This window comes from Heteronotia binoei, chromosome 12 (genome assembly GCF_032191835.1).
Source record: "Heteronotia binoei isolate CCM8104 ecotype False Entrance Well chromosome 12, APGP_CSIRO_Hbin_v1, whole genome shotgun sequence".
Taxonomy (NCBI): domain Eukaryota; kingdom Metazoa; phylum Chordata; class Lepidosauria; order Squamata; family Gekkonidae; genus Heteronotia; species Heteronotia binoei.
This window is the reverse complement of record NC_083234.1, coordinates 9327693-9340971: the sequence shown is the minus strand read 5'-3', so window position 1 is coordinate 9340971 and position 13279 is coordinate 9327693. Positions and strand designations below refer to the sequence as shown.

Here is a 13279-nt window from a genome sequence, read left to right as displayed (position 1 = left end):
CCAAGGCCATGCTAGCAGGTGCAAGTGGAGGAGTGGGCAATCAAACCCGGTTCTCCCAGATAAGAGTCCGCGCACTTAACCACTACACCAAAGAAGAGGAAGAAGATATTGGATTTATACCCCGCCCTCCACTCTGAATCTCAAGAGTCTCAGAGCAGCTCACAATCTCCTTTACCTTCCTCCCCCACAACAGACACCCTGTGAGGTAGGTGGAGCTGAGAGGGCTCTCACAGCAGCTGCCCTTTCAAGGACAACCTCTGCCAGAGCTATGGCTGACCCGAGGCCATTGCAGCAGGTGCAAGTGGAGGAGTGGGGAATCAAACCCGGTTCTCCCAGATAAGAGTCCGTGCACTTAACCACTACACCAAAGAAGAGGAAGAAGGTATTGGAACTATGGCTGACCCAAGGCCATGCTAGCAGGTGCAAGTGGGGGAATCAAACCCGGTTCTCCCAGATAAGAGTCTGCACACTTAACCACTATACCAAACTGGCTCTCACAAGGACAGCTCTGCCAGAGCTCTGGCTGACCCCAGGCCATGCCATCTGCTGCAAGTGGAGGAATGGGGAATCAAACCCGGTTCTCCCACATAAGAGTCCGCGCACTTCACCACTACACCAAACTGGCTCTCTTAGTTCAGGGCCCACTGTAAGCTCTTGGAGGATTGGCTACACCAGGGGTGTGTGAATATGCAAAGAAGTTCCTGCAACAAAGAAAAACCCTAGCTCTCTGAGCATGTATGCACAGTTTTACCTATGAATTGCACAGCTTCAGGGGTCGTTTTGTAGGAAAAAAGGTGCAGGAGCTCCATAGCGTATGCCCCAGGATCTGTGCGCAGCAGGGAGAGAACCCCGCTGCATGCAGACCCTGGCTGGAGGTTCAAGAGCTGTGCTCCTGTGAGCTCCTGCTGAATTCAAGCCTTGCATAGCACTCTTGATCTGTCTCCAAGAAGCTCCGGGTGGCACGCACAGCTCTAAGCCTCTCTAGTTTCAAACGGCATCCATTGTGTGCCAGGATGAAGCCCAGAAGACACCAAGACTCACTGGAGCTTCTTGCATCGTAGGAAGACAGGGAAAAGAGTCCTCAGGCTGTTGACATCAAGGTGGCACGATGCCAGGTTGAGTTCCTCCACCTCGTGGCTGGTGGTGCCCACCACCGAAGCCAGGACAGAGCATTTGAGCGGGGTCATCTTGACCGAGGAAAGGTTGATGGTTCTCAGGGACTGGATGGCCTCAGCCGTGAAGCGCTCGTTTTGGAACTCGTGCAGGAAGAAGAGGTAATCCATGAGCTCAGACGGGGGCAGGCCCTTCCGGCTGTTGCGGATGACGGTCTTCTTCATGGCCTTGGCGACCTCAAAGGCTGCCAGGTTCTTGATGGAGCAACCCAGCTGGTCCAAGATGGCCCGGTTACGCCGCGAGAGCAACCCACCCATGAAGATGGGGAAGAGCTCAAAGACCTCGTCGTCGGAGGCCTCGTCCGGATGGCGCATGGGGCCTTCCACCCCGAGGATGCTGAAGTTGATCTGATCCAAGACGTCGTCGTTGAAGTAGTCCTCCTCCTTGAACATCTCCACGGCCACGGTGCGAGCGATGGTGTCGCGGTCCTTGCTGCTGAAGCGGCTGAAGTAGCGGGGGAAGATCTTGATTAGGTTGAAGAGCAGCGGCAGGACACGCAGTGGCAAGACCTTGGAGACGATGCTGAGGACCACGGCGACGTCTTCGCTCACCTTGCCGATGACCTCGGAGACCTCCTTGCCTACTCGCTGCGTCAAGGTCTTCTTCTCGCCCAGGACCACGTAAAGGGCTGCCAGGTACTCCTGCATGGCAGGAATAGTGAAGACAAAGGTGTGTTCCTTACCTGGCTGCACACAGGGGGTGAGGAAGAAGCGGAAGACGTCGCTGCGGAAGACGTTCAGGAGGTTGAGCTCGCTCTCCGACTTCATCTCCATCTCAAAGCAGTGGCGGAGGTCCTCCTCCGAGAAGGAGGTCTGCCGGGACATCACCCCTCTGTAGGCCAGTTTGCCCACCGTTTTGGCCACGTGCTTCATCATGGAGATGTTGGAGGGGTCCGTGCTGTCCAGCACTTCCCCGCTAAAGTTGAGCCGCAAGAAGCTGGTATAAATGCCAGTCAGCGTCTGAGCGGGGGGCACCGACTTGGTGAAGTAGAGGAAGTGCAAGGTGGTGCAAACCAGCCAGCAATAGGAAGGCAGGAAGCAAGCGGCCGCGATCTGGTTGTGCCGCTCCAAGTTCCTCGAAAGCATCTCCACCAGGTTGTCCCGCTCGCTCGTCTCTTCCGCCGTGGCGGGTCCGGAAGCGCCGCTACAATCCGGTTGGCTCAGCCGCATCTGGAAGTAGAGTTTCTGAAGGTTGACATTGGAGAAGCCGCAGACCTCGACGTAGCGGCCCACAAACTTGCTGGGGAGGCGGCGCACGGCAGAGGGGCGGGTGGTGACAATGATGCTCGCCTAGGAGAACAGGAGCAGATAAAGACAGTTAGAGCAGCTCCTCAGTGGAACAGGCTTCCTGGGGAGGTGGGGGGCTCTCCTTCCTTGGAGGCTTTGAAACAGAGGCTAGATGGCCATCTGACACCAATGAAGATCCAGTGAACTTAGGGGGAGAAATTTGTGAGTTTCCTGCACTATGCAAGGGGTTGGGTTGGGCTAGATAACCCTGGAGGTCACCTCCAACTCTATAATTCTATGATTAGGAAGAACTTCCTGACCGTTAGAGCGGTTCCTCAGTGGAACAGGCTTCCTCAGGAGGTGGGGGGCTCTCCTTCCTTGGAGATTTTTAAACAGAGGCTAGATGGCCATCTGACACCAATGAAGATCCAGTGAACTTAGGGGGAGAAATTTGTGAGTTTCCTGCACTATGCAAGGGGTTGGGTTGGGCTAGATAACCCTGGAGGTCACCTCCAACTCTATAATTCTATGATTAGGAAGAACTTCCTGACCGTTAGAGCGGTTCCTCAGTGGAACAGGCTTCCTCAGGAGGTGGGGGGCTCTCCTTCCTTGGAGATTTTTAAACAGAGGCTAGATGGCCATCTGACAGCAATGAGGATCCTGTGAATTTAGGGGGAGGTGTTTGTGAGTTTAGAGCGGTTCCTCAGTGGAACAGGCTTCCTCGGGAGGTGGTGGGCTCTCCTTCCTTGGAGGTTTTTAAACAGAGGCTAGATGGCCCTCTGACAGCAATGAAGATCCTGTGAATTTAGGGGTGGTGTTTGTGAGTTTAGAGCAGTTCCTCAGTGGAACAGGCTTCCTCGGGAGGTGGGGGGCTCTTCTTTCTTGGAGGTTTTTCAACAGAGGCTAGATGGCCCTCTGACAGCAATGAAGATCCTGTGAATTTAGGGGTGGTGTTTGTGAGTTTAGAGCAGTTCCTCAGTGGAACAGGCTTCCTCGGGAGGTGGGGGGCTCTCCTTCCTTGGAGGTTTTTCAACAGAGGCTAGATGGCCATCTGACAGCAATGCTGATCCTGTGATCTTGGAAAGAACATGGGAAAGAGGGCAGGAAAGGTTGCATCAGGACTCAGTTTTCGTGGCCCTTTCTTCCACGCCCAGGGAAATGCTGATTGCAACTTTGGGGTCAGGAAGCAATTTTCCTCCAGGCCAGCCTGGCCAGGAATCCTGGAGTTTTTTCTGCCATATTCTGGACATGAAACAAGGGGCACTGTGTGTGTATGTGGGGTGGGGGGGTGAGAGGTATTTGTGAACTTCCTGCATTGTGCAAGGGGTTGGAATAGATGATCATGGAGTCCCTTCCAACTCTATGATTCTATGAAATGGGAGCTTTAATTCTCAGGCTGGTTAATTATATGCCAGATTCCAGTTCCCAGTTATGCAAGGTCCCACCACAGCTCTAGCTAGTTAGCTATTTTTTTTTAATTATCCCAATGCTCGCCACTAATAGTTGCCATGTGCATGCTGGGAGCATGTAACCACAAGGAAAGGTCCCCTGTGCAGTCGTTTCCGACTTTGGGGTGACGTTGCTTTCACGTTTTCATGGTAGACTTTTTGCGGGATGGTTTGCCGTTGCCTTCCCCAGTCATCTCCACTTTCCCCCCAGCAAGCTGGGGACTCATTTGTCCGACCTCGAAAGGATGGAAGGCTGAGTCAACCTTGGGCCGGCTACCTGAACCAGCTTTTGCTGGGGTCGAACTCAGGTCGTGAGCAGAGAGTTCAGATCACAGTACTGCAGTACTGCTGCTTTACCACCCTGCGCCACGGGGCCACTATTGTAACCACAAAGTTCCCAACAATGCCTAGACAGGCATGACATCGCTGCTGGTTTTTCCAGGAAGTGATGTCATGACATTGTTGATAGCCATCTTCCTTGTCCCTGCCTCATATGGTCTCCCATTGGCTGTCAGGCCAGGCCTGGCAACAGTAGCCAGAGGACAAGGATCAATTTGCCTATTCGTTTAGTCAATTAACACATGCAAATAGAGAGAGTTTTTGTCTGCTGAACAAAGGTCAACCTTCCTGGTGTCGAAACAGTCCAAATTCCTCATCAAGTCAATGCAGCCTTGCACATCTCAAGGGCAACGTTCCCTCGAAGCTGCAAAGTCTTTTGAGCAAAAATTCTACTTTGTGAGCTACCGGCATGAAAGCGGTGAGCGACTGCATCAATTAGCGTGCTCTCGGGTCACCCTTCCTGAGCCAAGACAAAAATGTGTGAGCCGCAGGCTAAAAAGCGGTGAGCCAGCCTCACGCCAACTCAACTTAGAGGAAACGCTGCTCAAGAGCAACCTTTGGGCTGCCTTTTGCATGCTGAAAGAGAAGGAGGCGGAGCGGGAGGGAGGGAGATACGCCCTGCCTATGTCGTCACTTGCCAGTTTCTAAAATCTTGCCACACCAACCTCTGGCAACATGTACTTCCTCAACAGGTTGACCACAATGGCTGAGGGAAGCACCGGTTCGTTGGGGTCGCAGCAGAGCTCCGTGTGGGCCAGGCGGAAGTCCAAGTTGAGGCGCTCCAGGCCATTGAGAATGAAAAGCACCTTGAGGTTGGCAGACCCCAGCACAGGCACCACCTCCCGGAGGTGCAGGTACTTCTTGGTGATCAGACGGCGCAACGAGATGGAGGTGTTGTTCTGAGACAGGTCCTCGCAGGAGAAGGGGACCAGGAGCTCAAAGCGGGGCAGGCGCCCATGGCACCAGTCCATCACCATCTTCTTAATGAGGGTGCTCTTCCCGGTGCCCACCGTGCCGTACAGGACCACGTTCTTCACTTGGCGGCCGCACGCGTCTATGTCAAAGAGGTTCTGGAGGCCGATGATGTTGGTGGAGGGGGCCTGGAGCTGGTTCTGGATGGTCATCTCTGGAGAAGGCTTCAGGATCTCCTCCAGGGAACTCTCGCGGATGACGGGGTCCACGTGGGTGGTGTCCAGCGAGAAGGACGGCCCGAACTGCCTCTCCTCGTTGGGCTGCTGGCGGAACCAGTCGGCCAAGTACTTCTTGTGCTTCTCGATGGCTTCTGAAGAGGAGAACGAAAAGAGCAGAGACTCAGAATGCGTCATTACCAGGGGTGGAGTTCTGGCAGGAGCTCCTTTGCATATTAGGCCACATACCCCTGATGTAGCCAATCCTGCAAGAGCTGACAAGGCTCTTTTTTGTAAGCTTCAAGAGGATTGGCTACATCAGGGGCATGTGGGCCTAATATGCAATGGAGCTCCTGCTAGAATTCCACCCCTGGTCATCACCACCACCGGCACCAGCCCAGTTCGACAGTCCAATCCTCAGAATACTTTCTAAAGAGCGGAGGTCGTTTTGTAGAAAAGTAAGTGGCAGAGCTCATTAGTATCTCATTAGCATATGCCACTACCCCCAGCCAAAAGCAACCCGATACAGGAATGGAGAGCCCCGGGCAAGCGAGGCCTACTTGGGCTTGCTAGAGATCCAGCAGGCCTCACTCGCCGGGGGCTTTCTTGGGCCGCTCCCTCACCAATCAAAAGGTCAGCAAGCTACCTAGGGTTGCCAAGTCCAATTCAAGAAATATCTGGGGACTTTGGGAGTGGAGCCAAGAGACATTGGGGGCGGAGCCAGGGTGTGACAAGCATATTTGAACTCCAAGAGAGTTCTGGCCATCACATTTAAAGGGACAGCACACCTTTTTAAATGTCTTCCTTCCATAGGAAATAATGAAGGATAGGGGCACCTTTTTGGGGGGCTCATAGAATTGGACCCCCTGGTCCAATTGTTTTGAAACCTGGGAGGTAATTTGGGGAGAGGCACTAGATATATTGAAAATTTGGTGCCTCTACCTTAAAAAACAACTCCCCCAGAGCCCCCGAAACCTCCAGATCAATTCCCCATTATACCCTATGAGAATTGATCTCCACATAGGGAATAATGAAGTGCTCAACAGACGTTTCCCTCCCCCACCCCACCCCGTTTCTGGTGACTCCGAAGCGTGGGAGGGCTGCTGGGGGCGTGGCAAAGCCCCTGGTGGCTGGCTGACTGCCCGCTCTCCTAATCCAGGGATTGTTATGCAGCTGCACCTCCTATTCAGTAGACAAGGCAGGTAGGGAGGAAGAGGGGGAACCCTCAGAAAGGTTCAGGAGCTGTGCTTCTGTGAGCTCCTGCTGAATCTGAGGCCTGCCAAGGAGTAATCCCTGCTGGGTATTCTGAGTAGACCTGTTTAGGATTGCATTGCTAGTCATCTCCAACTGGGTGCAAAAGCTAACGCACCAGACAGCCAGCATGGTGGAGGGGTTGTGTTGGATGAGGATCTGGTAGAACCTGATTGGACTCCCCATCGTGCCATGGAAGTTTGCTGGGTGACCTTGAACTAGTCACGCTCTCTCAGCCTGACCCACCTTGCAGGTTGTCGTGAGAGTAAAAACGGAGGAGAGGAGAAGTCGCTTTGGATCCCCGTCGGGAAGGAATGTAGGAAATGTACCAAATAAATAAATGAGCTCTGCAAGGGGTGGCTTGTTGGCTGTCGGCAGGGCAGCCCTTGAACAGAAGGAAGGCTCCACTCCCAGAAGAACCGGCATGAAAGAAAACAGGCCGAATCCTTGCTGTTCTGCACAGCTTATGCCAAATTTATCTACTATTTTGTATAATATTTACTAGCCGGGGGAAGGCCCTCAGCTCTGCCCATCCTGAGCGTTGGCTGTCTCTGTTCCCCAAATTTGCAAGATTTAGAACAGGGGTGGCCAAAATGTGGCTCTTTCGCACATATTGCGTGGCTCTTGAAGCTCCCACCTCCCCATCAGCTGGCTTGGAGAAGGCATTTGTCTCTTTAAACCATGTCTCCAAGGCAAGCCAGCCGGCAGCTTGGAGAATGCATTTAAAGTTAAAGTTGCTTTCTCTCCACCTCTCCCTCCCGCATCTCCCTCCCTCCCTCCCTCCCTCCTTCCTTCCTCCCTTCCTACATTTGACGTTCATGTCTTGTGGCTCTCAAACATTTGATATTTATTCTATGTGACTCTTACATGAAGCAAGTTTGGCCACCCCTGATTTAGAATAAGTCATTCTGCAAGATTCATTCTGCAAGGTTTATTGCAACTGGCCTAGTTGCTGGGGTGCAGCAAGGAGCTCCAAGGAAGATCAGAGCTGGGACTGCCACAGACTGGATCTGGCCACTTCTTTGGCTTCTGACTCTTTGTCAGGTGTGGCCCTCAGCCCTTTGAGCCTCACTTCGCAGCCGGAAGAGCTACCAACTTGCTTTAAAAAAGAAAAAGAAAGCCGATTTCCCTTCCACACCCAGTACCAAATCCCATGCCGCCAAAGAATTGCCTTAACAGACTTCCCAGTGCACTGGCAAGAAAACAGAAAGGGGTTTTGGCTCTGGTTCCAGGGCTAGTGGAGAATGCTGGCCTTGTGGTGGCAACTCGTCATATATGAACATATGAAGTTGCCTTATACTGAATCAGACCCTCGGTCCATCAAAGTCAGTATTGTCTGCTCCGACTGGCAGCGGCTCTCCAGGGTCTCAAGCTGAGGGTTTTCACAACTATTTGCCTGGACCCTTTTTAGTTGGAGATGCCAGGAATTGAACCTGGGACCTTCTGCTTCCCAAGCAGATGCTCTACCACTGAGCCACCGTCCCTCCCGTCCCTCATGGCTGACTACCAGGGCTTTGGGGGTAGAAAAAGCCCAGTGGAAACTCATATGCATATTAGGCCACGCCCCTGACCCCAAGCCAGCTGGAACTGTGTTCCTGTGCGTTCCTGCTAAACAAAAAACCCCCTTCTGACCACCCACCCACCCATGCCGTGCCAAGCAACACAAGAAGCCCTTCAAGGCTTTCAGCCTCACCAGAAGTGGCCACGTTCTTCAGGGCTATCTGGCTTGGCCGGGGGGTGGTGGATTGAGACGGACCCCCATGATATCCTCCTCGATGGCTCAAAAAGTCTCTGCAAGAGAACAAAGGGAGATGCCAGGGTTAACCATGTGCCAGCGTGGTGTAATGGAGGAGGAGGAGGAAATGGAGATGATGATGATGGATTTATATCCTGCCCTCCACTCGGAATCTCAGAGCGGCTCACAATCTCCTTTACCTTCCTCCCCCTCAACGGACACCCTGTGAGGTGGGTGGAGCTGAGAGGGCTCTCACAGCAGCTGCCCTTTCAAGGACAACTACGAGAGCTATAAGAACATAAGGGAAGAAGAGGAAGATATTGGATTTATATCCCGCCCTCCACTCTGAAGAGTCTCAGAGCGGCTCACAATCTCCTTTACCTTCCTCCCCCCCACAACAGACACCCTGTGAGGTAGATGAAGATATTGGATTTATATCCCGCTCTCCACTCTGAAGAGTCTCAGAGCGGCTCACAATCTTCTTTCCCTTCCTCCCCCACAACAGACACCCTGTGAAGTAGATGAAGATATCGGATTTATATCCCGCCCTCCACTCCGAAGAGTCTCAGAGCGGCTCACAATCTCCTTTACCTTCCTCCCCCCCACAACAGACACCCTGTGAGGTAGATGAAGATATTGGATTTGTATCCTGCCCTCCATTCTGAAGAGTCTCAGAGCGGCTCACAATCTCCTTTACCTTCCTCCCCGACAACAGACACCCTGTGAGGTGGGTGGAGCTGAGAGGGCTCTCACAGCAGCTGCCCTTTCAAGGACAACCTCTGCCAGAGCTATGGCTGACCCAAGGCCATTCCAGCGGGTGCAAGTGGAGGAGTGGGGAATCAAACCCGGTTCTCCCAGATAAGAGTCCGCACTCTTAACCACTACACCAAACTGGCTCTCCATGTTGGATCAGGCCAATGGCCCATCCAGTCCAACACGCTGTGTCACATAGTGGCCAATATGGCTGACCCAAGGTCATGGAGGAGTGGGGAATCAAACCCGGTTCTCACAGTTAAGAGTCTGTGCACTTCACCTCTACACCAAACTGGCTAACTAAGAGGGTTGGATTAACACCTGGAAGGCATGGGTTCGAATTCCCACCCATCCACCGAAGCTTGCTGGGGGGACCTTGGGCCAGTCATGCTCTCTTAGCCTGGCCTACCTCACAGGGTCGTGGTGAGGACAAAATGGATCCCAACGACAAGCCCTCCCCACTCGGGGCCATATCCATGCCGGACTTCTGCCCAGGGTGTGGCCAGCGTTCCCTCTAAACTGCAGAGTCTTGTGAGCAAAAATTCTACTTTGTAGAGCTCCTGGCAATAGAGTTGTGAGCGACTGCATCAATGAGTGTGCTCTGGGGTCATCCTTCCTGAGCTAAGACAAAAATGTGTGAGCTGGAGTTAAAAATCTGTGAGCTAGCTCATGCCAACTCAGCTTAGAGGGACATTGGATGTGGCACGCAGCTGGAATTCTTGCCTTCCCGGCCAGCGGCTAGCCAGCAGAGTCTTTGGGGGCAAGACTGCTGCGCAATCTGCACCGGCTACCAATCGAATACCAGATCCGTTTCAAGGTTCTAGCATTGATTTTTAAAGCCTTACGCAGCCTGGGAGCGACATTCCTGCGGGACCGTCTCTCCCCATACGAGCCCCGGAGGCCGCTACGATCAGCCAACCAACATCTTCTGACCTATCCCTAGCCCAAAGAATGTCCGGCTTGCCTCAACCAGGTAAACCTCAACCTGGTGCCTCAACCTGGTGGACCTCAACTTGGTGCCTCAACCTGGTGCCTCAACCGGGTGGACCTCAACCTGGTGCCTCAACCTGGTGGACCTCAACTTGGTGCCTCAACCTGGTGCCTCAACCAGGTAAACCTCAACCTGGTGCCTCAACCGGGTGGACCTCAACTTGGTGCCTCAACCGGGTGGACCTCAACCTGGTGCCTCAACCGGGTGGACCTCAACCTGGTGCCTCAACCGGGTGGACCTCAACCTGGTGCCTCAACCGGGTGGACCTCAACCTGGTGGACCTCAACCGGGTGGACCTCAACCTGGTGCCTCAACCTGGTGGACCTCACTCATCCTGGTGCCTCAACCTGGTGGAATCAGCTCACCAAGGAGATTCGGGCCTTATCGGAGGGCCTCCCATTCCGGAGGGCCTCCAAAACGGAGCTGTTCCGCCAAGCTTTTGGCTGAGGCCGGCGGGCGTCCCCATACCATCTAGCTGGCCTCCCTGCACTCACTGCCATCCTGATAACCAGGGACCGGGCCCATCCAAGACACCTCTGCGTCCCGTCTCTCAATCTGTGAATGATGTTCATACCACCGACGCCGCCTTGTTTCATTTCATAGTTTCGTTTTTATTGAATGGTTTTTAACTGTTTCATTTTTAACTGTCTTATTGTTTGATTTTAACTGTTCTGTTGTGTTGTAATCCGCCCTGAGCCCACCCTGGGAAAGGACGGACTATAAATCTGCGAAATAAATAAACGCTGACCAAAGGACCTCTGCTGACCCTGCACAGGCTGCCTCTGGCTTATGAAACCAAGGTGGAAAGCACTGGCCAAGTGAAATCTTTCACCCTCTCCCAAGATACTCGAGGGCATCCAGTGAAGCTGATGGACAGTAAACTCCAGGACTAGGGTTGCCATGTCCAATTCAAGAAATATCTGGGGACCTTAGGGGTGGAGCCAGGAGACTTTGGGGCGGAGCCAGGAGCAAGGGTGTGACAAGCATAATTTAACTCCAAAGGGAGTTCTGGCCCTCACATTTAAAGGGACCGCACGCCTTTAAAATGTCTTCCTTCCGTAGGAAATAATGAAGGATAGGGGCGCCTTCTTTTGAGGTTCATAAAATTGGACCCCCTGGTCCAATCTTTTTGAAACTTGGGGGGTAGTTTGGGGAGAGGCACTGAATGCTATATGGAAAATGTGGTGCCTCTACCTCAAAAATCAGCCCCTCCACAAAGCCCCAGATACCTGTGGATCAATTCTTCATTATTTTCTATGGGAATAAGACTGTTTTCACACACAGCTTACCTCGCAGTCACAATCCTGTTCTCTCCGCAGCATCTGGTCAGATTTCCCACCATCTGTGCCAAAGTTACAGAAAGTGCTGCAGCTTTTGCGTAGCAAACGTAAACCACTAAAACCCAGTTTACGTTTGCTACGCAAAAGCTGCGGCACTTCCTGTAACTCCAGCGCAGATGGTGGGAAATCCGACCAGATGCTGCGGAGGGAACAGGCTCGCGACTGTGTGAGACAGGATGCTGGACTAGATGGACCACTAGTCTATCTAGCTGGGCTCTCCAGATGTTGTTCTTAGGGGAAGCCCTCAGCCTCTCTGCCTTGTTGCTGACCCTTCAGAGGAACTGGTTGGCCACTGTGTGAGATGGGTTGCTGGACTAGATGGATCACTAGCCCGCCTAGTCACCCTGAGCCCGCCTCGGCAGGCAGGGCGGGATATAAATCAAATTAAACATAAACACTAGTCTTATCCAACAGGGCTCTTCTGATGTTCTTCTCAGGGAAAGGCCTCAGCCTCTATGCCCTGTTGTTGGTCCTCCAGAGGAACTGGCTGGCCACTGTGTGAGACAGGACGCTGGATGAGATGGACTCTCACTGGTCTGACCCACCAGGGCTCTTCTGATGTTCTTCTCAGGGGAAGATCTCGGTCTCTCTGCCCTGTTGTGGGCCCTCCAGAGGAACTGGCTGGCCACTGTGTGAGACAGGAGGCAGGACTAGATGGACCCTCCCTGGCCTGATCCAGCAGGGCTCTTCTGATGTTCTTCTCAGGGGAAGGCCTCGGCCTCTATGCCCTGTTGTTGGCCCTCCAGAGGAACTGGCTGGCCACTGTGTGAGACAGGAGGCAGGACTAGATGGACCCTCCCTGGTCTGATCCAGCAGGGCTCTTCTGATGTTCTTCTCAGGGGAAGGCCTCGGCCTCTATGCCCTGTTGTTGGTCCTCCAGAGGAACTGGTTGGCCACTGCGTGAGAGAGGACCCTCACTGGTCTGATCCAGCAGGACTCTTATGTTCTTATGAAGGTCTAGAGGGGTGGCCAGCAGTAGCTCTCCAGATGTTTTTTGCCTACAACTCCCATCAGCCTCAGTCATCAGCCATGCTGGCTGGAGCTGATGGGAGTTGTAGACAAAAGAAATCTGGTGAGCTACCGTTGGCCACCCCTGGCATATACAAGCTTCAAAAGGCATGGGCCCCGTGCAAGGATGAAGGGCTAGAAAACCATCTGGGATAAGTTTAGGCTTTGTTGGGGCATGAGTCAGCTTAGACTTTATTTCTCCAGCTGCTGGCTGCGGGCAAGCACACCACATTCCCACCAGGCCTGGAGACTTCTGCCCTTGGCTTGCCCTGGCAAAGAGGTACCTGAGGGGTGGTCTTAAGGAGAGCCAATTCCGGTCCACGTGGAGGATCCTCTTGAGGTTGAGGAGGCTCCCCGCACCTGGAAAATCCAGCAGAAAGAAACAGTTATTGTACTGCATTGATTTCAGATGCACTTTCCCCAGGGGGGGAGTGGAAAGAGCCAGCAAGTCATACAGTGGCCAAAACCCATCAGGAGGTCCATCAGTGGGGCCAGAACTCCCAAAGCCCTCCCTCTGTCGCCTCCCCCCAGCACCAAGAATACAGAGCATCACTGCCAGTGTCCCCTCGAAGCAGAGTTAGTGTGAGCTGGCTCACAGATTTTTAGCCTTCAGCTCACAGGTTTTTGTCTTAGCTCAGGAAGGATGACCCTAGAGCACACTAATTTATGCAGCAGCTCACCGCTTTAATGCCAGTGGCTCACAACTTTCATGCCAGTAGCTCACAAAGTAGAATTTTTGCTCAGAAGACTCTGCAGCTTAGAGGGGACACGAATCACTGCCCTGAACTCTTCCTTACCCGGCATGGCGTCTACCTGGATCTTCGGCTCCAGGTGTTTCAGCTTCTTCCAGTTGGTCCCCGCTTGGGGCAGACATCTCCTGCAGTGCAT

General features: G+C 53.2%; 1 protein-coding gene across 1 annotated transcript in view; it reads right to left on the bottom strand.

The window, feature by feature from the left end:
• NLRX1 (NLR family member X1) overlaps positions 1–13279 on the bottom strand; it is a 24749-nt gene extending 11470 nt beyond the window's left edge. Inside the window, exons 1-5 of the mRNA XM_060251676.1 lie at positions 13189–13279; positions 12676–12751; positions 8258–8355; positions 4852–5468; positions 1042–2462 (exon numbers count right to left, since the gene is read on the bottom strand). Of these exons, the coding sequence (XP_060107659.1) occupies positions 1042–2462; positions 4852–5468; positions 8258–8355; positions 12676–12751; positions 13189–13279 (2303 nt within the window). The remainder of the gene's footprint in view (positions 1–1041; positions 2463–4851; positions 5469–8257; positions 8356–12675; positions 12752–13188) is intronic.